Consider the following 27532-nt stretch of genomic DNA (forward strand, 5'->3'; position numbering starts at 1 on the left):
TACAAATGGTACGTCTTATACATTATTAGCAAGAATTTCTTCTTTCAGCATCTGAGCAGAAACATAAGGTGAGGAAAGAATTGGTTATGCTAATTGATCACACGTCCTCTGAACAAAGTAACACAGTCATTAAAGAAAAAGTTGTATGTGATTCCAGAACATGACAGGTAAGGCATACCCAGAAGGAAATACTGTGGTGCTCTACAAGGTAAAGGTAAGACCTGACCCAGAATAGTGTTTAATTATGACTTCCCACACTTATGAAAGAAAATTTCAAACTAAAGAAAGTGCTTCTAGTTTTTTTCTTCTTTTTTTTTTCTTTTTTTTTTTTTTTTTTAATTTTAAAGCCCAAAAGGAGAAAAAAGCAATGCAAACAGAAATGACAGGGTTGGTACAAAGATAAGTGGATTTATGAATTCAGGAGTTTTTTAACAAACAACACAACAAGGTTTTGTAGTTTAATGGGTTTTATAAACAGGATTATGTGTGGTTGCTTGTGATAGTACAAATTCAGTAAACTGGGAATTGTCTTCCAGCCACATCTATGATAAGACCCTCAAATCAGCTACAGCTCTGGGATAGATCTGGCTAGATAATTTCCTTATAGGTACTTCTCAAAAGCTTTTGATAAATGAGAGGAGGAAAAAAAAATACATAAATCCAGGTTTTCCTTGAATTGCTTGTGCTGTGGACTACCAAATTTTTTTTTCTGGGAATTGCAGTTCTTGCAGTTTTGCAGACCTTTTCCACCCTCAGTTCAGCCAGTGAGGGCACCAAGCAGAAATAATCTTTCCTCCCTTCTCCCAGCCTACATAAAAGAGTGCAGTGTACCAGCTTAAGAACAAATATTAATAAATGCAAGATGCATTTTGTCACACATCACAATGAAGCTAGTCAGTTGTACACAAAATAATTTTTATAAATCCTGCGTTCTGCTCAGAAAAACTAGCAAACAAACAAACCCATACCCAACAGGTCTTGCTGAGAATTTGCTCTGCAGTTGGCAGCAGCACATGTATTACATGAATGGTGCTATGAACTGGGTGATATCAGCCAAGCTCTCAGTTCAATGTGTGAGACCAAGGTGGTGTGCCATCCCCAACATGAAGGGGCTATTTTGAAGCCAGATGACAATAATAATCTAAAGCCAGAATGGAAAAAGTATTTCACAGTTCAAACTTCATACTGATAGGAGGCAGGATGAGATGGAATTAGAAGAGCTTCTGGATTCAACCAACTTTTATGATCTATTTACAACTATATATGCTGGTCTTGACCTTTTGGAAACTGTCTTAATAGTTTTATTTCAGTGTTATGATAGTGGGTTCACCTTTTAGTGAAACCCTTTCATCATAATTGGTGAGTATGTATCCTACAAGCTGTCTATTTCATAAGACTTCATCACTTCCATGGCTGTCAGTCTCAGCACTCACGATGTTATTCTTCTTCCTCCCACACTCTTAATTTCTTTAGCACATGGCAGGCAGTGGAGCATGATGTTTATGCTGTCTCTGCTGCTGTTGCTACTTCATCTCATGCATCTGTGATACAAGTTGGGAAATCATCATGAGAATAATAATAATGAGGCAGGTTATTATATAAGAACTATTCAGTAATGGTATTTTTATTGTACATTTAATTTCCCATCATCATCACTACAGTCTGCATAGAGCCGGCTATAGGTCTAGAACAAACCCAAATGATTGTATTCCAGTGTCATTACTGCTACAAGTTTTGAAGTAAATTTATAAACACATGTGCAAATCTTTCTTACAATTCAGTAAGATAACTCTCTTGGGGTTATGGTAATTACCTGTACATTTCTCTAGTTTATCTGCATTAGGTTTGAGTTACTCTGTTTCAAAAAAAATAGTATACTGTGTCCGCTTCTGGGGCAAAACGTAAGATATTTCACTGCTTTGAAGGTCTCAGCAGCAACTGAGCGGAACACAATATTCACTGCCACTGAACCCTAAATATTTGCTCATGGGAGAGGAACCTTAAAGGTTTCTTTCATATTCATCCTGAATACCCTAAGTTTATCCACCAGTGTTATGGCTCCAGAAGGGAAACTTAGACTACCCAATCTCTCTGAAAATCAAAGCAATTTTTTCTCTTCTTTGTAGTGTACTTGAGGGCAGATACCAGCATACATCAACACAAGGGGTATTCAACAGGGGGAGAATTCAAGGGACATACAAAAGTAACAGGGACAGACATCCTCTGGTAGATCTTGCTGAAGCGGAACAGAAGATCTAAAGCTTAAACTCTCTCTTGTTCTCTGTGCACCTCTGGAAGAGGTTATTGCTCCCTGAAATAGTAAAGAAAATAATCTGCTGGCACCTCAGCTGCCTCAGATCACAGCTCAATAACCAAATATATTAATAAAAAACAAATTCAGCATTGGTTTAAAGTGATAATCACTGATATCATTCTTGTTTGGTTCCATCATTGTACATCAGAGGTGTTCCTTGTATCACTGAGATACCGTGTATTTCTAATGTCAAAAACAGTACAGTCTGTTAACTTATTTTTTACAGACTGTTTTGCTCAATAATCCTATAGTCTATAGATAATATCCCTGGTGAGAAAGTCTTCTGATAAATAGCAAATACTTTACCCATAACAGTATATATTTAATATAATGGCTTCATATTGTAACACTTACTGAAAATCAAGAGAAAATGTAGATAGCATCACAGTGTGTGCAACAAACCCCATATAATGCAAAATATTGTATATTATTGAAACATATTTTGAATATTATGTATTCTTACTTGTATTGGGACACCAAATATTGGAGAGTGCCTATGTGAAATAATTCAGTTTTACAGATATCAGTGCTCTTATAACTGTTTCTTACAGAAATCCATTTGGCCTTAATTGTTGTAATTTTTATGTAGCACTGTCCCACTTTTACTACTCTGTACAAATATTTCAGAGTTCATTTTCTTCACCATATAATATAAACTAATGAAATACAATGAAATATTTGGATTGTAGCATAAGGCTGAATTGTATAAAGAATTGTATAAAGAAAAAATTCACAGATAAATTTAAGAAAACTCGGCTACTGGTCAAGGATTAGCCAGAGTGTATAACTGCTAGCAGTCTTCTTTGAACAGTTATACCCAATGCCAATGAGTTTTTTTCCAGACAATGTTTGGACATGCCTTTGGAAAGAGTCTGTTCCCACTAGGCTGGTTGCACATGGAAACAGTGGGTTTGGGTGAAGAGACTTTTGGTGTATAAATAGGGACTTCTGGTCTCAGGCACAGTTATTTCATTTTTGTTGGTGATATGACGAGCACAGTCCAGATATCCAAGACTGACTTAGCACTCAGTTTTTGTTTTCTTCCATTACCTTTGTCAAGGAGTCTAAGAAATACTTCACGAGGGATCAAAACCATACAATCTAAATGGTGGTGTACACACACATCTTTCCATATCTGCTTTGATGTTGCTTTTCTCTGATGACTAGCTGCAGAGACCATTAACAGACCTTAAATAACACAACAGCAGCTCTGATACAACCACTGCTTTGGGTTAAGCTTCCTCTAACAGCTCCCCATGCCTTTAATGTTGGATCTTCCCACATAATCACTCTTCTGAAGTCTTAAGATACCTACTGGTACAAGGCACTCAGGATGAGAAGTGAGGGGACAGAGCTACACCCAAACGAAACAAGTATGCATTACAGTTTAGCAAGACATTACAGTTGAAATCATTATAAGTTTCTTGTTGCAAAATGGTTTGGAAGAAAGAAAGTAATTCTAACTTGAAAGGAGATTTGGATACAGGAGCTTAATTTAACAAACCGCGAGACATATTTTGGAAAGAGAGAGAATACAGGTGGAGAAAAAGAGAAGGATATTTAAGATGATTATGCCTTCCAGCTACATACATCTTCACAGCCTGTATACTTATCTTCTGACATGTAAAGCTTCTATTTTCCAAATAAAAGCTTCAACACCTTAATTGAAAACAAATATGTTGAAAAACAGAGGAAGAAGCATTTCCTAATTCTATAAGGTAAAGTGATAAAAAGCCAGCTAACAGCATAATAAGATAAGGAATGCAGTCTAATTGGTGATGAAATGTCAATATTCCAATAGATGTATACCAGTAGTCCATTAGATTTAATTAGGTTCTCTCAGCAAGCAATAAATCATGTAAAAGATTAATTGAAAAGGAAATCAGCTGACTGCTGTGAAACACTCATGGTTTGGTTTACCAAAGCTAATCTTTGAGTAAATTAAGAACTAGCACAGACATGTTAAACAGAGGATTTGAAAAAAAAAGACCAATGTCTAATATTAGTACAGGATTAAGAGATTACACATGAAAATCTAAAGCCACTGTTGATCTGCTCAGGTTTTAATTATGATCTCAATTATTGATATAATAAAAAAGTATTAAGAAAGATTCAAATGTAGGGAAGCACTAGACTGGAAATCTGAGCTGCTTACGCACAGCCTCATTCTGGAAACTGTTAATAATTAGTGTGCAGCACGTGGCTGCTGGAGCTTCACCCTGTGTTCAGCAGAGCTTCATGTAGCTGCCTTTGTACACCCCATCAACTGGATTAAAATTTATAGCTCACAGGGCATGAATGGAAAATGAAATGCAAATGAATCAGCGGCCTCATTTGCAGAATGAGGGCAGAAGAGTAGCAAGTGCAACATGTACTGGCTAAACACACAAAACCAAGTAGACAGAGGGGATATGACTACGAGAAAATAAAAGCAGTGTTTCTTGGATTACTGCAACATCGAAGAGTAAACAGTCCATAGAGTTTAATACAGCCATCTGAACTAAAATTACACTTTTAGGTTGAGAGAAATGATGGGATTTCATACTTCCATGGTTCTTCTCAGCTCTTCATTAGAAAGATATCTGAAAAGAAGCACATGATATTTTAAAAAGCTTTGAAAGGTCTCAAGGAAGCAAAAGAAAGGGATGTTTTCTGTTACTGATTGGTGGAGGCCAAGGAGTGATAGGAATAAGTAAATACAAAAAAACCCATGCTTTCTGACCAAATCTGAAAATAAGAACTGATTTTTTTTTCGTTTGCAAACTAATCACAATAGTAACTATTTCCATTTTATTTTAAGTGAATCTGATGAAATGGGCTATGAGAAAACTGACACTGAGTGCCATTTCCCACAAGATAGACCTGCTCCAGTCACGTGCAAAGCACAACAGTCTTCATTTTTTCAAAAGTGATGCTATTACAGTTTGCATTAAGCACTGAGCAAAGCATTCAATCTGCACATTACAAATAGATGGGACTGGTGAGAGGGGGAAGTTGAAGATAAGTTTCTGGGTTTTTTTGTTTTCAGGAAAAAATCTATATCCTTTTAAACTTCTGGTCCTAATCTGCCCTCTGTGAAATTACAGGGGGGAGAGAAAGTGAGAGACAATGTTCTACAAGTGTTTGTGGATTTCACTCTTTGTGTTTGCCTCTTTTTTTAACTGTATATTAATATTCTATGAAACTAGCTCAGTGGTAAAAATACTAACTGGGACAGTGACTAGCAGTGAATAATGCAGAAAAGCAGCAGCAAATAAGCTTTTCACTTGTAATCTTTTAAACTCCCGATTTGTGTGTCTCTGTGTGAGATTGCCTTAATACATAAAAAATATTTAAAATCGAAGGTTAATAACCCATCTCTATTAACTTTCTTTAGCTACTGTAAAAATAAGTTGAATATTTGCCTTTTTAACAGTTGTGTTTGAGGTCTTCATAAAATCAATTAAGGAAGAGAAATTTTGTACTCTGTTTTTGAATTCATTAACTGATCTTCATCTGTTTCCTGCAAACATACGTCTCTTCCTGTTGAACACTAGTATGGTTTCCTCTGTGAAACTCTGACCTCTCAAGCCCTATTTACCGAGAAAAAAGTGGTCCTGGAGAGTTTGATATAGATGTGGATTGGGTATCCCATACCTTGAGCAGGTCTGAAGTCTTCATTCTATGCTTTACAAAGTATATGATCTGACTGCTGACTTCAGACTACACTTCACCCATTGATTAAAACCACCACAGTCTTGCTTTCAAGGTGACCTTGTTGATAAGGCGATTCTGGATTCAGGCAGTTTCAATGCACAAAGCCATCAGCTGTCATCGAGTCCTCCCACCTCATCTTCTCCAGGTCTCTTTCTGAGGCAAACAGGTCCAAACCGCAGCTGTCAGATGACAATCAGCAGAAGCCAATGCAATCTTTTTTGCACATCCCAGGGATGGCCAAGTGTGGACACGAGGGAGAAGGATCCAGAAGCTTCTTGAACGGCAGGATGTGTGACCTCATTGGAATACATTCTGTTCACAGGAGGAAGATCCATTCCTGTGGATGCTGGTTTTCCAGATGTGCTTCATTCCTTCATATAGTGAGTGCCATACCTCAAACTCAGAAGTTAAAACCACATGGATCACGGAGTCTACAACACTACTTTAAGAACAAAAGTAGTGTTTAACGTAATGTGCTCTAGCCAGGAGTAGGGGCCTATTTTCATAGCTTAAGTATAAAACCCGTTCACCATTATAACCACTGGCTTCCATTTGAGACTCTCCAAGTTTCTGACAGCTAACACATTACATCAAGAATTATCTCTGACATATTTTCAGTGCTACACCTGAGCATCAGGGCATGCATCAAGTGTATCACTTCTGGCACTGGACAAGCTTCATCAGCACTTGCCTGCAGATGTGCTCCACTGCACTATGTAGACCTGTCCCATAGGAGAGAAAGAATCCAAGCTCCACTATGCTTTAGGCAGCTCATTCTTCTTCATTTTGTTTTTATTAATTTGGAGATGTCCTTTATAGTTTCAATTTATAGAAATGGAACTATGTCCATGCAAGCTCTGCATGGTTACTATGTTTTATATGTATTACTATTATGTCAGCAATCAGTGTATCCACACAGAGTGGGAAAATTTGCTCAATGATTACTTCAGTATTGTGCAGTTTTTGGAAGCTTGTCACCTGGCACTTTCTGATAAATCAGGTTTGCTAAACCTCTATTTTTCAATAAGGCTCCTGGTGAAGTTGGTGGTTCTTCCTGTTGGATAAATATATGGGAAAGATTTAAATCTCCACGTAAGTTTATTTATTGGATTTTTTTTATTATTATTACCTTTAAGAATGTAATTTAGATGTTAGAACATATCATTCTGGAAGTATTGAAGCACTTATCTATTCAAATTATTCAGTGAAACAACTCTGGGAAAATTCTTTAGTTAGGATCTGCAAGCCACACATGTAGCCACTTCCTTAGACTCACTTAGAATACATATAAAGATAGGATATTTTTGATATTACCCGGAGGATGTAATTAGTTTTATTATCTAATTCCAATTCAGTAGAGAATAATTTGCTGATTTGACCTTGCTGTGATAGAGTGCTTTATATTTGTTCAGTTTAAAATGAAGTACAGTAGTCTAGGTTTGGTGATGTGTTTCCATTAGTGTTTTATTAAATCCTACTAATACTGTCACATATTGTGAAATAAATACTTTGGTTTATAACTTTTGAGACACAAAAGGACATCAAATTCTCATCTAAATTGGTCTTTGTTTCTCCCAAAAAACCTTGCACTGAACTTTTCTTGAAGAAGTTACAGAACAACAATGATACTTGCAAACCATCCTGTACATTAATTAAAGAATTTAATCATTACAAATTATTTGCCTAGTGGCAATCAACTACTTAAGGAAGAATTTGGCATTTAAATTCTATTTCAAGCTGTTTACATAGAAGAAAAAAATTAAAACAAACAGCATCATTAGATCTGATCAATACATGACAGAGTGACCCAGCTGAGGAAGCACTTTGGTGGTGGTTACTGAAAATTGTTCATACATTTCTGTTGATGCATATCTGGGCTCTTTAATAACAATAGAAACTACCCCAAAAGAAAGTTTATTTGGTGTTTTCTGAAACTGAGTTTCTATTCAGACAATGAACAGGATATACCACCCAAATCACCTCTAGTGGCACCTCTGAAGCATTTGCTGGTAATGGAAGAAAAGCTATTTAGCCCATAAAAACTAAAATCTGAATGTAAAGTGTGTCTGTATGATCCAGAGCTCTTTAGGTAACCCTTAGGGGTTACCTGGATAATCTTCAGCAAGACTAAAGTAAATTTACAGGACTGCTGAGGTTGGAAGAGACCTCTGGGAATCATCTAGTCCAAACTCCAGCTCAAAGTAAGGTCAACTACAGCAGGCTGCCCACAGCTGTGTCTAGTCAGGTTTTGAATATCTCCAAGATGGAGACTTCACAACCTCTCTGAGCAATCTGTACCACTGTTCAAACAAGGTTTTTTTCATATGTTTAAATGGAATTCCCTGTGTTCCCTCTTGTGCTTATTGCCCTTATCCCATCACTGCGTATTACTTGGAAGGGTCTGGCTCCATCCTCTTTACTCTCTCACACCAGGTATCTCAGACATTGATAAGATCCTCTCTGAGCATTTTCTTTTCCAGGCTAAACAGTCCCAGGTCCCTCTGCCTCTTCCTATGTGACAGATGCTCTAAGTCTTTAATCATCTTTGCAGCTGGACTCTCTCCAGCAAGTCCATGCTTCTCTTGTATGGGGGAGCCCATCACAGGAGACAGCACTCCAGATGTGGTTCACCAGGGATGAACAGCTGAGCAATGTTCAGTATGTATCCTGGGCAATAATGCATGAAAGAAGGTTGCTACTTGTGCATACTATTGAATCTCTTTATGTTAGATGTGACGATAGGTGGATCGTGGGAGACCATGAAACTATGCTTAACATGGAAGTATGAAGATGCAGTCATTAATAGATTTGACTACTAGTTTTATGCAGTTTGATTTAATTAATTTCAAACTAAATGGTTGAAAAGCATATGATATTGCTTTTACTTGTGTTACCAGAATTCTGTATCACACTGGCAGGAAACTTTAGATCTTCCGAAAGAAGAAGTAAAGGCACAGGGGGGCACTACTTTTCTTACACAGAATGGGAATCATCTAAAAGTATCATGCAAATGACTTCTCATAATTGATAAATAACTTCCAATTACATGTTCTCTATCAAGAATTTTGCATGAGATGTTTATGGAGAGAACCATGTGGAAAACCAGAAGGAACTCAAGGAAGAGCTATCAAAGCCACCCAGGCACCGTGTGGAATACGCAATCCCAGTTAACGCTTCCCTATCACCTGCTAGTTTGAAATGTGACTTACTGAAATTCCTAAAAAATAGCCTTTTTGTTGTGAAAGAAGGGTACACACTCCCCCTGCGTCTAGCCTGATCTTTTGAATCTGGTAACTTCACAACTTAATCTGACTCTTTCGAACCTGAAACTTTACAACTTAATAAATTGTCACAGTTACTGTGTCTGCTTGAAAGCTTTCTATTCTTCATCACCTATGCTTTCCTTAACCTTTCTTTCAGATAAAGAAGTAAAATGTTTTGATATTTCTAAAAACTAATACTTATAAGAGAGGAAAAGTTCTGTCAAATTGTCATTTGTGTCAAAATATTAAGCCATATCTAACATCCATACCTGATAAATACAGAGATGAGGAACAGTGTGTGCATGTGGACAGCCTTCACACCCGGTATTATTTCTTTCAAAAGATTATGTATTTCTCTAACCCTACGTGTGTTCATGAGAAACATGAGCTTCAGAAAAGAGTTCAAAGTACCCCTGGCTTAGGTACCTTTTTTTGCTGCCTATGGCACCCATGTGTCACTGTACCACTGCTTACATGGCATCACTACTGTAATGTAAATAGCGTTTTATTTACTAATAGAGGAACACAGGCAATAATAATCTATTTAGAAAATGGAAAATAAATGATTCTGAATTCAGTGCCTCAGTATTTTGAATGTTACACGTAACAGTTCATTTCTTTTATTCATCGACTGTTCATCCAAATAATATGAATGTGTTCTAATAAAATTTAATTTAACACCTACAAATATTCAGAAAGATAATGTTTTTCCTTTGAGGCATTCATTTTGTTCTACCTAACAAGTATCAGCATCCAGACAAATTCCACTATAAAAAAAATTATATTATCCATGTGTTGTGCAAAGTTTGTAATGTGACTGACTATTGTTTCTTTTTAGATGAGGCATCAATTTCCCAGTAGTGATGCTTCTATAAGAAGCTGAAGAAATCTGAAGGTTAGTACTCTCTGAAGTTCCGAAGATTTTAAAGCTTAAAGAAATCTTTAATAAGAAATTGCAAGGTAGAGGAAGCCTGAAGGAGTTACGTTTTTTTTTTAGGTTGGATGACATGAAGTAGGTTGCAGACCATGACTTCAAAGTTATATGTACAAAATAAAGAGTAGCATTTTGAAATCTTTGAGGTTTGCTTTTTATACTTTTTATACTTTCATTTTTTTAAACATTTTGAGCCACATAACCATATATGAATAAAAAAAGGTTGATAGCTATACCCTTTGATGATAAATCATCATAGTTTGGAGATATTTTCATTTAATCTGTTCATCAAGTACAGACTTTATAAAAGTCTCAGTTTCTTATGTCTTTTAAATAAATGAGAAAACATTAAGAATAAACATGTAATCAAGTACACAAACTCAATATATTTTCCTAGATCTAATAGACTGAATTCTATAGAGAAGATTACAAGTAAAAAGAGAAACAAGGTTAATGAGAAAATAGTTTTATAGAATCATAGAATCATTTAGGTTGGAAAAGACCTTTAAGATTATCAAGTCCAACCATAAAACTAGCACTGTCAACTTCAACACTAAACCATGTCCCCATGTGACACATCTACACATCTTTTAAACACCTCCAGGGATGGTGACTCAACCATTTCTCTGGGCAGCCTGTTCCAATTCCTGACAACCCTTTCTATAAATAATTTTTTCCTAATGTCCAATCTAAACCTCCCCTGGCACAACTTCCTCTTATCCTGTTGCTTATTACTTGGGAGATGAGACTGACATCCACCCTACTACAACCTCCTTTCAGGTAGTTGTAGGCAGTGATGCTGTATCCCCTCAGCCTCCCTTTCTCAAGACTAAACAGCTCCAGTTCCCTCAGATGCTCCTCATAGGACATGCTCTGTAGACCCTTCACCAGCATCGTAGCTCTTCTTTGGACATGCAAAATATTTCTAAATATTTAGAAAAATTTAGAAATCCCTTTCTTGAAGGAAGAAGGTTATTTAGAAAAAAATGTTCCAGTGTACAGAACTTACCCCAGTGACTATAGACTGAAGGAGTCAAAGGACTAGGGTATAAACACTCTGATATTTAGGACTTCAATCCAAATTTTTTCAACAACTAGTGCAGAATAAACACCACAAAATGAGCACTGCTTTGGTGAAATGGGTGTTTATTCCCTTCTCACTAAGTATCCATAGACAGGCTGACTGACCTATTATTAACTCAATTGTGTGGAAAAATGTGAGCTGGAATTTCTCTGTTGTGGATAAACTTCTTTGATTATTCAAAAAGCTAAAGACTTTGCTATATCAAAACTGTACAGGTTATGTTCTACCTAAACATCCCAGCGTTTGAAAAGTGAAAATGTAATAAACAAAGATTGCTTATAAATATTTACAGAAAATTAATTATAATTGTTTATTGAACCAGATGCCACCCTTCCCAATTGTGATGGGTAGGGCCATAACACACGTGTACTCCTTAGGTCTCTGCTGCAGTCTGTCTGCTTAAAAGACTGCTGAACTGAGGAAAAAATAAGCTTCCATCTCCCCAGTGGAGGCCGAGAAAAATTGATACTTTAAGATGATGTGTTAAAATTGTTTGCTTGTATTGTTGTTTGTTTTGTTTTTTTCAAACAAATTATTAATGCCAATAACTAAGTCTCCCCTAAGGGGCTGATAAACTGTCTGCTAATAGGAACTTGTAGAAAGAATCCTATTTTAATGAACTTTACAGTGAATACTATGAAAAAATCTAGTGTCTAGTGATAATAACCTGGTATCCTCCTCAGGAATTTTACAGTTACTGTGATTATATTGTGGATGCTGAAAATAGCAAAATGATTTAATTGGACTGAAAGGCAAGAATGCTAAGTCCTTTATTATAACACCTGCATTCTATGGCATGAGAAGCACTAGCATATCCTAAAGACATATTTTGGTAAAAAATATTTCCCTTTTATACAAAACAGAGCAATTAAAAATCATGTTCAAGTGATCTCACTTATACACACTCATCTACTTTCTGCCTGCCACTAGATTGTGCCAGTAATCATCAGCAGCAATCATATTTTCCTGTTTCCGTTTCAATGCAGAAGGATGTTCAGCCTGTATGATGAGATTGTTTGAAATAAACCCCTTTTCTCACCTGACAACCATGTCATCCAAAGAGAGGCGAAGCTTTTTTGCCTTCTCAAGAAAAAAATACATTCTTTGGCCTTGAAAGTACATGGACACAAAAGGCTTTATTAACGACGAGTCAGAGAATACCAGCCACCTGCTAGGCTACAGCAGTGATAGGGAACTGAAGCATAATAATCTCAAGCTTTCCGCAGTCACTAAAATGCTTAATCCTAGATCCCCTGTTTCTCCCTACTATCCCACCACTTGCCACAGTTGTCTCACCTGAAGCAGGTAAGCTAAGATGTCAGGAGACAAGAACACAAATGGAAAAAAAAAAAAAAAAAAAAAAAAAAAAAGGTTGAAATGGATTATTTGAGTACTGAGTCTCTTCCCAAATAGTAGCTACAAATGGTACTTTGCCTTCTTCAAAATCAGACTGTAAACACAGATCCTCAGAGAGAGTTTGAATTTGCTGCACATACCTTCAAATCCTCAGTTCTCTGTTTTGTGAATCCCATGAACTCCAGGCATGGAACATTCTCTTCAGAATACAAGAAAACATACTTCCTTAACTATATTTGTAACTCTACATCCATCAGATCAAAAATATGGCTTTCTAACTAATGTAACCTAATAGCAAATGTGTGACCCAGATTGAGCTAACTGGGCTGACTCAAGCAACTCTGTGTAGCATGAGATGCAAAAACATTTTAAAGGAACAATAGACACAAGGAAAGAATTTGCTGGACAGAAGGAGCAAAAAAAAACCAAACCAAAACAACAGCATAAAACAGGCCTCAAAGCGGAACTTGGATGGGATTGCGCTCATAACTCTTAAATGGACAATTCTGGAGATTATTGCCTGTAAAGAAGGCAAAAATCTATTGGCATCTTATTATTCAAGTGTTGGCTAAACCTGAATGACACTTAGCAAGCAGACCTCCAGAAAAGTTAAAGCAGTATAAATCACTAGATATAGAAATATAGTATTGGATACTGATTTCCAGTGCACTATACGATTTTGCCCATTTTCTCATGTAAAGTGCCCCTGTAAAAGATTGACAACCAGTAACAGTAAGACTGGGAGATTTCCTACTGAAACACAGCACACACAGACACTGCACTTGTCATCTGTGTTTTGAGCCAAAACCAGATGGGAAATGGTGGCGTGAAAGGAACAAATGTCCAAGATAATGAGCTTTGCTGAGAGAGTGTGTATTTCTGCTAAACCAGACTCAGCACATGTTGCAATGCCAAATGCTGAGCAATGTTTGGATCGGAGCTTACTCAGTACTTAGCCAGGTTTCATCTGCATCAGCCTGAAATCTACCACCTCGCGTCTAAGCAGGAAAATTACCCAGGAACAGAGATCACCTGTTACAGGGATGCGCAGACTAGGGGCTTTTTAATGACTTCTGAAAATCAGCAACTCTACCTGTGCAATTTTCAATATGAAAACACAAACTGGTAAAGATTCTTCTGTCAAAGCAGTTATGGAAGTATTTCTCCATAGAAGAAAAAGTCTAACTAAACAGAAGCAGAAGCTACAGAAGGAGTCCAAGGTACTAACCCTAAAGACTCCATATGTTTTATGTCACTCAAGACTTACTATATTTTGTTTTATTTTATAAGAAGATTTATGAGGACCCTTGAAGAAACAATATAATTTTCTGATAAATTCTATCTTTATCTACTGGAACCAGAAGACAAATTAATTTTAGAATCCTAATTACAAAAGGAGAGATACAAGTCTAGACATAGAATCAAAACCAAAAAGTAATAGGGGCATATGGCCTGGAATAAAGAATTCTTTCAGAGTGCAAAATCTCTTAATCCTTCACACAGAAAAAAAAAAAAAAATCAGTTTCTATAAGTATTTGGCCTAAAGAGTTATATTTTTAATGTGAGAACTACTTCTGGTGTTCTTCTTTACACCATGTTCAGTGCAGGCTGTAATGTATTTTCAAGCATTTACACGCTAAATTGGGAGAACATTTTACTTAAAACATTTCTGCAGGATGAGGACTAACAGTACTTCATCGTATTTAAAAAAAAAAAAAAAAGCCAAGTCTGACAGGCTTCGTTAGAATTGCATTTCATTTGGGTAAGATTTTCCATATAGTTTCTTTTCATGTTCTTCCTTTTGGAGATGTAGCCTTAAAATCACAAAATATTTCATGAAGATAAGGCAAGATACAACCTTGAAAATTCAGGATTTTCCCTGAGAAATCTACACATTAGCTGACAGAGGCAAAAGATAAAACATGGCAGCATTTTTCTTCGTCCAGCTATAAGCTTGAGAGAGATAACTGATCATCAACATAATGGAATACAACAGTGCAATATTTTTTTAAGAAAGCTATATGCTGCTTAAAAATCCTGGCCTAAAGATTTTCAAGGTTTTCAGTCCCTATAATTTGGCTCTGGATTTCAATAAACTTCCCAAAAAAGTTTAAATTAATTCAAGTTCTGACCAGGGTCTGAAGTTAATGACAGCAAAATACTAATAAATGAACTCTAACTTTCAAGTCCTGTTATACTAGCATTTAACAACTGCTTCCTCAGCTAGGAATAGATGTCCATTTCAGATGACCAGAGGGTTTAAGTGCCTAAAAAACTGAATTGATCCTACAGCCTTAGTTATATGTCTTTGCAGGACTGAATCTAGCAGGTTTAGAAAAGACTTGAGTTGAGTCCTATCACCATCGAATGGTAGGAGTAGGTGGACATGAATATCTGGCAGAGATGTTCAGTTTTTTTGATCTTATTTCCTTAAATACATATATATTTGAAATATACAATTCCTTCTAATTGCTATGATTACCTCAGCTTTTTAGCAGATAGGTTTCAGTATTGAGCTCAGAAGCTGACTTCTTCGACCTTATTTTGCAGGGAACAATCCAGATGGTCTAACCTTGCTGTCGGCAGCATTAGAGATGAGGCTGATCTTAATTCCAGTTAAAACTTTGCCTGCTCTTTGATCACAATAAACAAGGTTGAATTTATTTTACCTGAAGGTGTACCTACCCTGTAAAACTCAAATGAGTAAGCACTACAAAGAAGCAATAGAAGGATTCATAATTTAAATGACAGCATGTTTTATACAAAGGACTGTCAAGGAATATGACAAGGCTGTGAAGTAAACTGAATAGAATTTTAGGAATCTAATGCAGTCAGTGGAGGTAAATAAGAAGGATTAAAATCCCAGCTGAGAGAAAGGGCAACGGAAATGAAAGCAGTTAGAGATAGATGCAAAATCACTCTAGTGATTGCTTAGCACATTTCTAGTATTTTACAAATTAAAAATAATTGCCAATTAGGATAAATGGTTAACAGTATAATAAAAAAAAAAAAAAAAGAGTATTGAAAGGCAGAAACTAGAAGAAGCAAAAGACTTAGAAAACATGATGAGGCAGCCTGCAAACTATTTTAATTGTAAGTTGAGGTTCTTGTACTGGGTGAAGTTCTCCTAGTGATGAAAACACAGAGTGGGTGGGTTTGTGCAAGTGTCAGCAAAAAATGAAAACATTGTGCAAGTGAAAATGGAGTAACATGAATTCCGACTTCTTCAGGATTTTTTATGTAATACTATGGAACATTGTCTCAGGTATTTTATTTCATCTGCTAATGGTAAATAAATCAAGCTGCTTTTCCTCTCTCCAATGCATGCACATAGCAGTCTTATAAACATCAAAACAGCAAAAGAAATATCAAAATGCTGCAAAACTCTTTGTCTAAATATAAAGCTTTATGCTCTAATTACCAGCAAACTGACAAGAGATAAAAGTAAAGTAGGTGAAATGAGAAGAGCCGCTGAAATGAATGCAGAAGTGCAGACATCCCAGGCATGGTTTCTATCTGTATCCATGTCCCTGAGATGTTCTCATTTGCCTGGCAGTATCTCATTAAGATGAATGGGCCACTTCACAACTCCTTGGAGAGTTTCTGAAAGGGCAGGGAGACATGAAAGAGAGAAATTATAGCACTTAGCTTCTGCACCATTTAATGGTTATTTACTGGCATGGGAATCAGGTGCCTTACATTTTAAAAAATAACAGAGGGAACCACTTAAGTTCTTTGAGATTTTTCACTTTTCTTGTCCAAAGTTTCAAAAAGCACTAATGAGGGGGTTTTTTGGTTTTTTGTTTTTTTGCTGTTGTTTGTTTGTTTGTTTTCTAATTAATCAGTTTCCTGTTTAAAATTGTAGGTGGCAACAAAAGGACCAGTATATAAAGTTTCTATTAGTATTAGTAACTCTCAGATATAGCCTCACGACCAGTAAGTGCTAACCTAAATACATTCAGTATGTATAAGTTTCTCTGAAAGTCCGTTAAAGCAGCCTGCTTCCTATTTAGGACAGACATACCTAATGTACCTTCTCCAGCTGATCTGAAACTTTTAGTCTGTCTTCAGAGTTCTTACTAACTGAAATGCAAGCAATACTTAAAGCAGCAGGATAAACCTGCTATTAGACTAGCTGAATGGAAATTGCACCCTGCTTATTAAAAAAGAAATTATGGTAGGTAGAAAGAAACAGTGGTAGTTGAAATTCTTGTACAGCTCAAATCAGGTCAGTGTAATTTGCCAGGGATATGTATGGGCTTAGAAAATTCCAAGTCAATCTCCTGAGCACAGATGGTACACTCCATCCACTGCATGGTGGGATCTAACCATGCTCCTTCACAGTATCACAGTATGTTTGGGATTGGAAGGGACCTCAAAAGATCATCTAGTCCAATCCCCCTGCCGGAGCAGGAACGCCTAGGAGAGGTCGCACAGGAACATGTCCAGGCGGGCTTTGAATGTCTCCAGGGAAGGAGACTCCACAACCTCCCTGGGCAGCCTGTTTCAGTGCTCTGGATCGACTCACTCTTTTCTTTCTTCCTTTCTCTCCGCAATTTACTTCTCTCCTTTTTTCTATATCCCTATTACTTTGTCTCTCCTACCGTGATATATTACTCTCTTTCTCTCTCTGTTATACCTTAGTTTTCCGTCCCTCTCTACCACTCTCTTTCTCTCTTTTCCTTTTGAACATATAAGAGTAACATTATCTTAAGCTCTGCTGTTGGATTCTTTTTAAGTCTTGGTTGCCAATACATCGCTTGTAGTAGAACTTTTGCTGTTAATGTATTGATAAGTTCTGTGATATCATAAAATACTTTTGCCAAGCCACTATTCGCTGTAACTGGTATTCCAACACATACTTTTAGTAAAACTCATAATTGAATTGGACCCCTGGAGTAATTGTCTGTCATTCACTTCACATAACCGCGCAGAATTAACCCAGAGGTAACTCACACCTGGTCTCATCTGTTGAGTCATGGCACGTGTTGCGTTCAGAGTTAACTCATCCCTCATCCCATTTGTTGGGATGGGACACATATGTATTGGCATTAATTCTGTAATAAACACAAGTGACCATAACAAAGTAGACTAACCAAAGGACACTTTACTAAAAGAGTTATTTTAATAACTCACAGATAAGGAAGCAAAGTTGGGATTATCTCTTTTAAAAATTCTAGTGAAAAGAACAGCTCATGTGGAGCCATTTAATTTTTCTTTTCCTATGTTGATGTCAGCTTTGCAGTTATACTTGACATAACAGCTTTGATTAAACATTTTATATAATTGTAAGCTTCCTGAGGGGGCTCAGAATGGAACTATCAGGTGCTTGGGTTACATTCCAGATGGCAAGAGATTTGCTCAGCTTCACACTCCTCTTCCCGCTGATGATACTAAACCACAGTGGAGTTCATTTACAAGTAATTCCAGGAACCATGAGGTTGAGTTTTGAGGATTAAAAAAAATCAGCAACTCTGCTTTTAAAACAAAACAGATGATTTGCAATTGTTTTTTAAACAATTCCCAGGACTTCCATTAAGTAATTTTTAAAGCTGTGTCTGAAAGCATTACACTCTAAAAGCACTGCTGTTGCATTAATGTTACAAATGAACTGAAGTGGCCTTCTACAGTTAATCCTTTCCCACTCCCAATTTTACATGTAGCTTAATGGATACTAGAGTCAACAATATCTAGAAGCAGATAGGTATGGTAAGGAATGTGGAGAAGGCGGCCCATAATCAGATTCATTTGGGCTGTAATCATACCTGGCCAATATCTAGATAAATTCTCTTTACCACAGAAAGTTAGCTTCTGCAAGAGAAGGGAAGCTAGCAGAGATCTAAGCTCACCTGCAGAAATAGCAATGTCAAGGCACACCTTAAGGACATTTGGGAACAAACCTGGGGACACTGGCTCTATATTCCAGAGAGCTTCAGATGTGGAGGGTTCAGAAGACAGTCACAATAATCATTCTCAGAAATCCCCAAGAAGCCTGTTCTGCTGTTTGCCACTTCCGCTCTTCTTGTGGGTTGTTGACTGCTCGTGCTTGTTTCTGAATTGCGAGTAGAACATTTTAATGTGTGCTTACACATACATAGTGATAGAGCTGGACTGGCTTCTGGAGTTTTTCTGCCCTGTGAAACTAGGCATCTAGAATGGGACTCAAGCACACCAGAGGTGATCGTGGAGGACTGACTACTGTTTCTGCATTTCGTCAAAGGACAGATAATAATAATATGATTGTCCTGCAAGAGCTCTTTGAAAGAATGGCTATAGATGCCCAGACAGAGGAGTTTGAAAATATATTTTTTTTCCTGACCTGGAAACAAAATTGTAATGCAGAATGAGAACCGAACTAATGACAAAAACTACAAGGAGGTTACTGGCTAGAAATAAAGGCTCATCAGAGTTACTGCTCTGTGCAGGTTCACTCAGAGTTACTGCAATAAGTAACAGTAGAAGTGGTGGTAGTACTACAGTGAAATTAATGCCTGATAACTAGGATGGAGAACAACAAACACAAAAGGAATTTGTTCACCCCAAATCTTTTTGTTCACTTTGTATTATCCACTTTTTTACTGATAACAAGAGAAGGTGGAAGAGTAAATACTTATATAAAATTCAGACTGATTTGATTCTCATGTCAAAAGCTATAGAGGGAACAACACGCTTTGGAATGGACTTCACTGTTATGCCAGTGGACTGCAGTTTTCAACTGAAGATTCGTCAAAATACTGTCTGGCAGAATTCATTATCCTCTGTAAAACAATCAAGGAATTTAACTGTGGGCAGTAAATTGAAAAATTAACATCAGTAATCTAATGTCAGACTGTCTTACCAATGTAAGAGAAGATCGAGCAACTCTTGGATGTCAGGTTATTTCAGGACAAACCCCAATTCAATCTGTATAAGCAGAAAGAGAACCATTGCACTGGAGCATCTTAACATAATAACAGTATGAACAACGGATTAATAGATTAATTCTGTGAAAGACTTCTGCGTTCTTATCAATATAGTTTGTAGATACTACCTTTGACTGACCAGAGAAGAAGAAGTTAAAGCAGTATTTCACAATATGAGATTCTTTGAATCAAAGAATTAATGTTAAACACAGAGTAAAGGTCAGATGAATCTGATCTTGGAAGATCAGGATGATAAACAGCGACTCTTTACAGCTTCCAAAATCTTAAAAAGAAAGGTCAATAAAGGATTCAGTCAATTTGCTGATGAGTAACACTTTAATTAAAATAAATTTTATGTTCTGTCAGATGATTAAAATGTCGTGCCTGAACTAAATTACAGACCTAGCATCATAAATAAGAATAAAAAGAACACTCTTTCATCTCAAATATACATAATATTATAGGACATATATTAGAATTTTTAAATAGTAATGTATAAGTTTAAAGAGTTTTTCATAAAAATAATGCTTAGAAAATAACATGTAAAAATAAGAAAAGTCACATGAAGTTAAGTTAAAAAATGAATACATGTCCAAAAGGATATAACTTCAATTAAATTTGAAGTTTGAACTCTGTTTTAAAATTAACATGACAGATATTTAAATGTATTTGTATACAATAATGACTTCTTTGTGTACTTAGAGCTAAACCTTAGTCCTAATTCACCATTTTGGTTTTCCTAAAATACAGAAATACGGGTGCTGAATTTGAAGAAACTCTTCAGGACATAAGCATCAATTATAAGCTGCTTTTCTGACTGTCTTATTAATTAAAAAACAAACAAACAAACAAACAAACAAAACATTAAAGTAATAACTTAGTCTTATGGGACAGCAAGCAACCCAACAGACAGCGTTAAAAAAATGAGTATTTTATGCCACTTCAGAGATTTGAACATGTACAAGATCCAGAATCCATCCAAGGACCAACTACTTGAATTTAATTAATACTCTTCTGTAGTTCTTACAGAAATCTTTGTTCAAGAGAAGAGTCAAAAATGGACAGAGCTCCTTTAGACTAGAAGAAAATCTGCAGGAACACACTCAGGTTGGATGGTGGATTTTTCCAAGTGATGGTTTTGCTTGCAATTCAGCTGATTTCAATGTATGAGTTTTCTTTTATCTACTTTTATCTACTTAGAAAATGCTTTACAAGAGAAGTAATTTCAAAAGAATCTCTGAAATTATTCTCTTTCCATAAATAAAACTGCCAATAAGTATCTCATCCCTTCTAGAAAACGCTATGTAAGTATGTAACATCCAAAAGTTCAGAAAGTTGGATTGCAATGTGATTATTGCTGAGACTTCATTTGAGGTCCATTAACTTCTATTCTGTCAATAATATACTAGAAAAAGTTGCTATGATTACTCTGTTTATGTGAAACTTTATTCTCTATTCTGATTAGAAGTATATAAGCAGAGACAATAATCAAATAATTTTCAGCTATAGTAATTCTTCCTATAAAGTTATTTTGGAACCTATGCATTATGTCTTTATTCATGTTTTGCCCAAACAAAGACTTGTCAGAAATACCTAGAGATTTCATATTCTCAGCTCACCTCAGAGCAATCTTTGTATTTTTATGAATTTGCATTTAATCAGCCCTTCTGAAATGCTGTATTGGAACACAGTAGAAGTTTGCCTGTTGTTCTTGAATGGATAAGCCAATAGGTATTTGGAGAGATTTGGGAACATATAAAATGCCAAGATGTTAGAGAGACAGGATAAAATTATTTGTAGCTGTAATGATGCTACCACACTGATGTCTACTCAAGAAACAGCTTTGTTGTGCTACCCTCTTAACAGTACTTATTTAAATAATAAATATCTGAAACTCAATTAATTTTTGAAAACTCAGACACCCATTGGGTACGTTCTGCATTTTCAATCTGGCAAGCCTCTGTCCAGTTTTATGACCTCTCAAGCAGAAAAGATGACTATTACATACAGTGAGACAAAATGTAAAGTTCCACAAAGAAAGTGTTAATCACGTGAATAATTTCATAGATAGATACGAAAGATTCCTCCCATTTTAAGGACTGGGATCAATCTGAGGCTAAGGCTGCCTGCCTGACTTGCTAGTTGTTATAAATAATCAGAAAATTTGTGGGGAAAGATGTATTGATAATGAAAACATTTTATTTTTTATAGTTTTTTTTTTTTTTAATGCAGAATTGTCTGTTGCTTTTAGATGTTTCAGGAGACATACATGAACATTTCAAATAAAAACGTGGCAGCTTATTAGAAATTTATATTACATATATCTTTCAAAAAGCAATTAAGGGTCGGGTGGTACTTGGCTTCTGTGAAGGGCATAGAGCTGCAGAAAGGAATAAATCCTCTGAATCTTCTCTTATGCACCCACCTGGAAAGAACAGCAGCTCTGATACTGAATGAAATAGCTGTTCTTTCTGCTTTTTTTACCCTGAGACAAGTTTCTAGACTGCTTGGACAATCCTTGGGAAGGCAGAAGGAAGCAAATTTTCTGGTCTCTTTTAACAGATGTTGCTTGAGGTGCACATTATCTGCATGCTGTGCCTTTGGGAGGTCATTGAAAGGACATGGATTTTTCTGAAGAATTCAAAAGAAGAAAGAGAAGTAAACTGCCATGCTGGGTTTGCTGAAATATTGTTTCTTTTACCATGCAAGTGTAAATACACCTGACATTCCCCCTTTCAGATGTTCCTCTGTAAAAGAATCTGGAGAAAAGTAAATCTCCAGCTACACTAAAAAAGAGGAAGCAAATCGAGACGAAAAGTGGCCATTTTTTGTCCCATAACTAAGTGAAAGGACAACTCAACACTTGCAAATAAGCAACAAATATTAGCATAGTCATTACCCTCAAGGCAAATGAGACAGCTCAGATTGATAATGAAAACCCCAATAGCCACCAGTAAATACAGGTTCACCACTTTTAGGACAGAGGTTCTGGGACTGCCTACTCGTAAGGCCTATCAAAAATCTACTGAAGCTGGCAGTAGGGCAGCTTTTTTCCTCAAATAAGACTACAATGAAAACCCATAAATGCTAAAACCTTCTAAGAAAGCAAAAATTTTCATTAATATTTTTCTGAATGGACTGTTGCATCTATACCATCCTCCTATGTCAAAAAAATTTTTGTGATTAGAAACTGAAAAATTAAGAGAAAGACTTTAAAGACAATAACAAAACATAGTAATGTATGAAACACAGCAAGCAAGGGGAGACCAAGTCACTTTTGGATGCTGTTTTAGTGCAATGTTTTTATTAATTAAGCTCACAATCACAGAGCATCTGTCAGCTATGGCACTGAGGAAGAATGAATGCAAGATTGTACTACAGAAAAAAAATAGTTCATAATGAGTACCAAATTATCTCCTGTAGACCCTCAGAAGAACAGCAGAGTGTATTATATGAGAAACAAAGTAAACGTGTTCATACAGCCGATGTTGGAAATGAACACAGCCACATCTGGCTGAGTCAAGGGAAAAAAGGTACCTTGTGCTTGTATTCTCATGAGCAGTATGGATTGGCACTTTTGGGTGGCTGAAACCGCAGAGCTAGAAGTTCATTAGAGAATAAATGCATTAAAAATGTAGGTAAGCCCTTTCTGAGACAATAAAGCATCTGCAGGTGTACATTTTCCAAATGTCTTCATTTTTTCATGATTCAGACAGTTTAGCTAAGTATATTTTTACTGGAAAAAAAAATCATGAATAGCCTACCTGGACTGTTTTTATTCCTTATTTTTGGCGTATTTTTGGAATTACTTTTCAGTAACGAAAATGAGAAGAAAACAGAATGAAACTACGTAACTCTTTTTCAAGAAATACCTACTAAAATGCACACATTCTGAGATTAAGGTTTAAGACATCCATTTTTCCCTGTACAAGTTTTGTATAGTGAATAATAGATACAAGTAATGTGATCTTAACTAGTAATCAATAAAGCTTTAAGTCCCAAGAATTTGCACATGCCACTGGAAAGTGTGTGTGCAATCGCAGATGATGAATATTTTGATGCATAAATCACCAGAGGTATAGCTTTAACTTTTATTCATGGAGGTGTTTTAAACTTTACTTATATCTCTAACCATATAACTATCCCCTTGGTATCCCAGAGCTCTCTGTATAGCACCCTTTAACCATTTCTCATTTGTTATGAATTACAGGCAAGGTTAACGTTGCCTTTTCATATTCTGTGCATTTCTTTTGCCAGAATAGCCAGATAGCAATTCCCTTCAGCTGACACCATAGCCATATTTTTTGGTGGTATGTGTATTCATAGTACCTTGCCAGACAGGTTTCCACTGTCAGTTATATTGCAGATTGATGCTGTACCACTAAAATATACAGCACCACTGCTGACTGAAGAAGACAAGAAACTGAAAAGTTCCAATGCGTTCTTAAAAAGGAGTTGCAGTAAAGAAGTTCTAAATCTCAGTAACTGCTATGTGGTTGCTGATACAACCACGAAAATTCTTACTTCCACAGACTAACCCTGCAGCAATATAGTTGTGAATTGGGACTGCAGAATTCACTCATCTTTTCCTTTCCGCTCGTTAAAACCAGTTATTTTATGTTCATATTTCTACTCTGTATCTTTATCCTGTAATACAATTATACACTGGAGATCAAAACATGGGGAAAAATGTTTCCTTAACAACCTCAAATCAATTATTAAAACTGAAGTTGTTTGTATTGTCTTGGCCTCAAATACTTACAAAGCTTATGAATTTCCCCTAATTGTGCCCGAGGAATTTTAAAATGTGATGCTAATGTGCACTTTGTTTATTAACGTGGTTTCTCTAATGACACTGGAATTAAATATTTTGTGTGCATTTTATCTCTAAAAGTCAGGTTTATTTTTTGTTTCCCAGGAAAAAACAATACTAGTTTTGCATTCCAATTAAAAGCCATCACTGTAGTGGACAGTTTCCAATTGCATACTTGCCTCTTTGCCTAGGTGTTTACATGTCCTTTGGCATATGTCTCTTTTCTTCTAGCATTTGTCCAGCCAGCAGTGTAAGTCAAAGCAGGTTATCAAGTGCTGTGACTGAAGCTGTGAAGCCAAGGAAGTAAAAGGAGGTTCTCATATGTCTTTAAATTTCTTCGTATTATATCACTTCCTTTCTATATTTCCTCTTTCCCATCTTACAAAGTCATTATAAACTCAACAATCATCCTGGGCCCACAGATGCTAGTAAGCAGATACTAGCAAATCACAATGTCTCAGGAGAGGCTGTGCCCAGAAACATGATCAGTGTGTTTGCCCAACAGGCCAACACTACTCGGTACAAAATGCATCTTACCCGCATCTGCCAAGGGATAAAGCCATAAAAAAATGCCTCCCATGAGCTCTTATGTAATATTCACTGAGATGCAGAAGAAAATAGAAGAAGCCTGACTTAAATATTACTCCTGGAAGCAGCCTGTAAGTATATACAATAGTCTTCTCCCGCTGAAACAAGCTTTTTCTCCAGATCTTTTTTTTCCTTATGGATGAAACGTCTTGCAGTCCTAGCATGATTAATTTTTTGCAATAACATAATATATATGATTAAAAGTTTAACAACGTTTTGATACAAAGGAACATTTGCATAATTACAACAGAAAGACATGAAGATAATATTAAATATAAAATTTTGTCACTCACTCTATACATTAAATCTAGTTAATCTTTCACAGAGCGTCTGCAAAGGTTTCCTTGAACTCTCCCAGTATTTGCTTTGGTGTGAACTGGGTTCACCCCTCTAAATTATGATAGCTGCCAGCAACTTTAAATTATTCACAGTTAATGAGGTATAGGAAAGCCTTCAGCACTCTTGAGGTTAGAAGCACAAATGGGGTGTCAGACTGGTATTCTGTCACCTGTGAAGGCATCATGCCTTTATGACCACTGAAACAGCATTAAATTGATAATATGCCACCACAGCGCTGAATAGTAATGGCTCTGAAACCCACAAACCAGGTTATACTGTTCTGGGGATCTTGGAAACAGAGAAATGGATATATTAATACTTCTTGCTACAGAGTTAGCAATCTACTACACTAACAAACTAACTGATAATTAAATGCAATGTTTTAGGAAATCTTATGACCAGTTTATGGCCTCAGTTATTCTAGTATCAGTCTACTGTAACTACCCTGTAATTAATCAATCAGTAGCTTTTTCTATAAGGTTCTAGGGTAGGTATGAAATACATCTTTTTTTAGTGTGCTATATAAAAAAGAAAAAAAAATTATCATTCCTATTAATTTCTAATACAACTGTATACTTCCATAGCAAAACTCGTTTAAACAGAGTAGAATCATTCATATATTTTGACTGACATATCCGCTTCAATCAGTTCAGTTTTCTGAATTCCAGGTTGCTAACAAGACTTCTAAACATCCGTGACAGGAAAAAAAAGTGCTCATTTATAGACATGACAGCTCAGGTAACAAATACTTTATCTACCACATCATCTACTAGAGACAGCGATCAACCATAGCTGTGGGCTGCAGACCTAGTTACTCTAATTCATGTACAAACTTTGTATTGTAACACAAGACTATGAAGATACTACGATAATTATCTGCTCCCTGTGTGTTGTCTTCACTGAACTGTCTCTCAGTCATCTGCTGTTACCCAGCACTTGAGCTCTCCTCTAGGACTTTTCCCACCTTTCCCCTTCTTCCCTTCCCAACCATGGTGACTTTCTACAATTGCTCTGTTCCAATGAAATGGTGAAATTGCATACTAAAGGAAAAGTCTTCTGAATGCAAGACACTACACGTTCACTGGGACTAGAGAAAGAAAAATGAACTCACAATCTGAAGAAACAGAAAATTATTGTAGGTCATAGCAACAAGAAAGTGCATAATCAACTCTTCTCCTTGACTAATTTTCATTGTCTGCACATGCATGGAGAAACAGCTGCTAAAATACATATATATGAAAGTACAAGCAGACAGAATTGTTTTCAGTCTGTTGTAAATGAATATAAATATTTGCAATGCATTCTAAAAAATAAGGAAAAAAAAACTACAAAGTGCATGTTATTTTATGGTTAATTCTTTTTTACAACCCTTGAGATTTAATTCTGTACCACAGTCATCTCCCTATCAGATTGGGAACCTCTTAGGGAGGATCCTTATTTTCCCACTTAGGATAACTGGACTATCTGAAATGGCCACGGACTTTGCTGTTTTCAGTTAGGGTTGTTACAAGTTCTTTGCAGTACTTCTATAGATCATGAAATTACAAGTATGCATTAGAAAAAGTGTGTAAGAAAGAACATACGTTTTCCCGTACATGTATCATTCCATTGAAACAGATTTTTATTCAATTTGTAAGATGTAGAGCAAAGTTTAGTAACAAATGGCAGGTGTCTTCCAAAGATAGAAAACTATACATTAAGAAGAAATTGGAAAAAATGTATGTGATAGTACCAGCCACCAATGCCTATCAAATTGTGCCCCACTGTGCCACTGCAGAATTCCTCAACACAAGCCAAACATTTTGTTGGTAGTTACAAAAGACAAGTCTCATATATCTTTTCATCTTACTATACTTACTGTTATTATTAACATCATTGTATGATAATGCAGCCATTTCCTTTTGCTATAATTCCTCTAAGGAAGTAAATCATACTTCTTTATGATACATTTAAGCAGATACATTCATTCATTATGCTGATATTTCATTCTAAAACAAATCCCAAAGGCCTGCTATGCATGGACAGTAGATGGAACAGATGAATGCATGAGGAGGGCCAACTTTACTCTTTTTCTTGGCTGGAAAACTTCCCAAAGCAATATATGTCTTGTTTACATATGTACTCATCACTCATTTCTGATGTACTCTGAGTAGTTCTCAAGTTAGAAACAAACCTATGCAGAAATGGAATTGAATATATTCCTTTTTCAGGAAAGACTTATTCTTATAAAAGGTTCAAAAGAA

The 27532-nt window shown here is 36.2% G+C and overlaps 1 protein-coding gene across 4 annotated transcripts in view; it reads right to left on the reverse strand.

The window, feature by feature from the left end:
• KCTD8 (potassium channel tetramerization domain containing 8) overlaps positions 1–27532 on the reverse strand; it is a 95169-nt gene that overhangs the window by 22521 nt on the left and 45116 nt on the right. The window contains exon 2 of one of the 4 annotated variants that reach the window (XR_011738766.1): positions 19486–19550. The exons of 2 other annotated variants lie outside the window; for them this stretch is intronic. Coding sequence is in view for 1 of the 2 variants with exons in the window: in XM_071807433.1 (XP_071663534.1) it covers positions 1534–1541 (8 nt within the window). In the remaining variant the exon portion in view is untranslated. Of the gene's footprint in view, positions 1–334; positions 1542–19485; positions 19551–27532 lie in introns of those variants that run through there. One more of the 4 variants, XM_071807433.1, reaches the window with a different exon arrangement.

This window comes from Patagioenas fasciata, chromosome 4 (genome assembly GCF_037038585.1).
Source record: "Patagioenas fasciata isolate bPatFas1 chromosome 4, bPatFas1.hap1, whole genome shotgun sequence".
Classification (NCBI taxonomy): Eukaryota; Metazoa; Chordata; class Aves; order Columbiformes; family Columbidae; genus Patagioenas; species Patagioenas fasciata.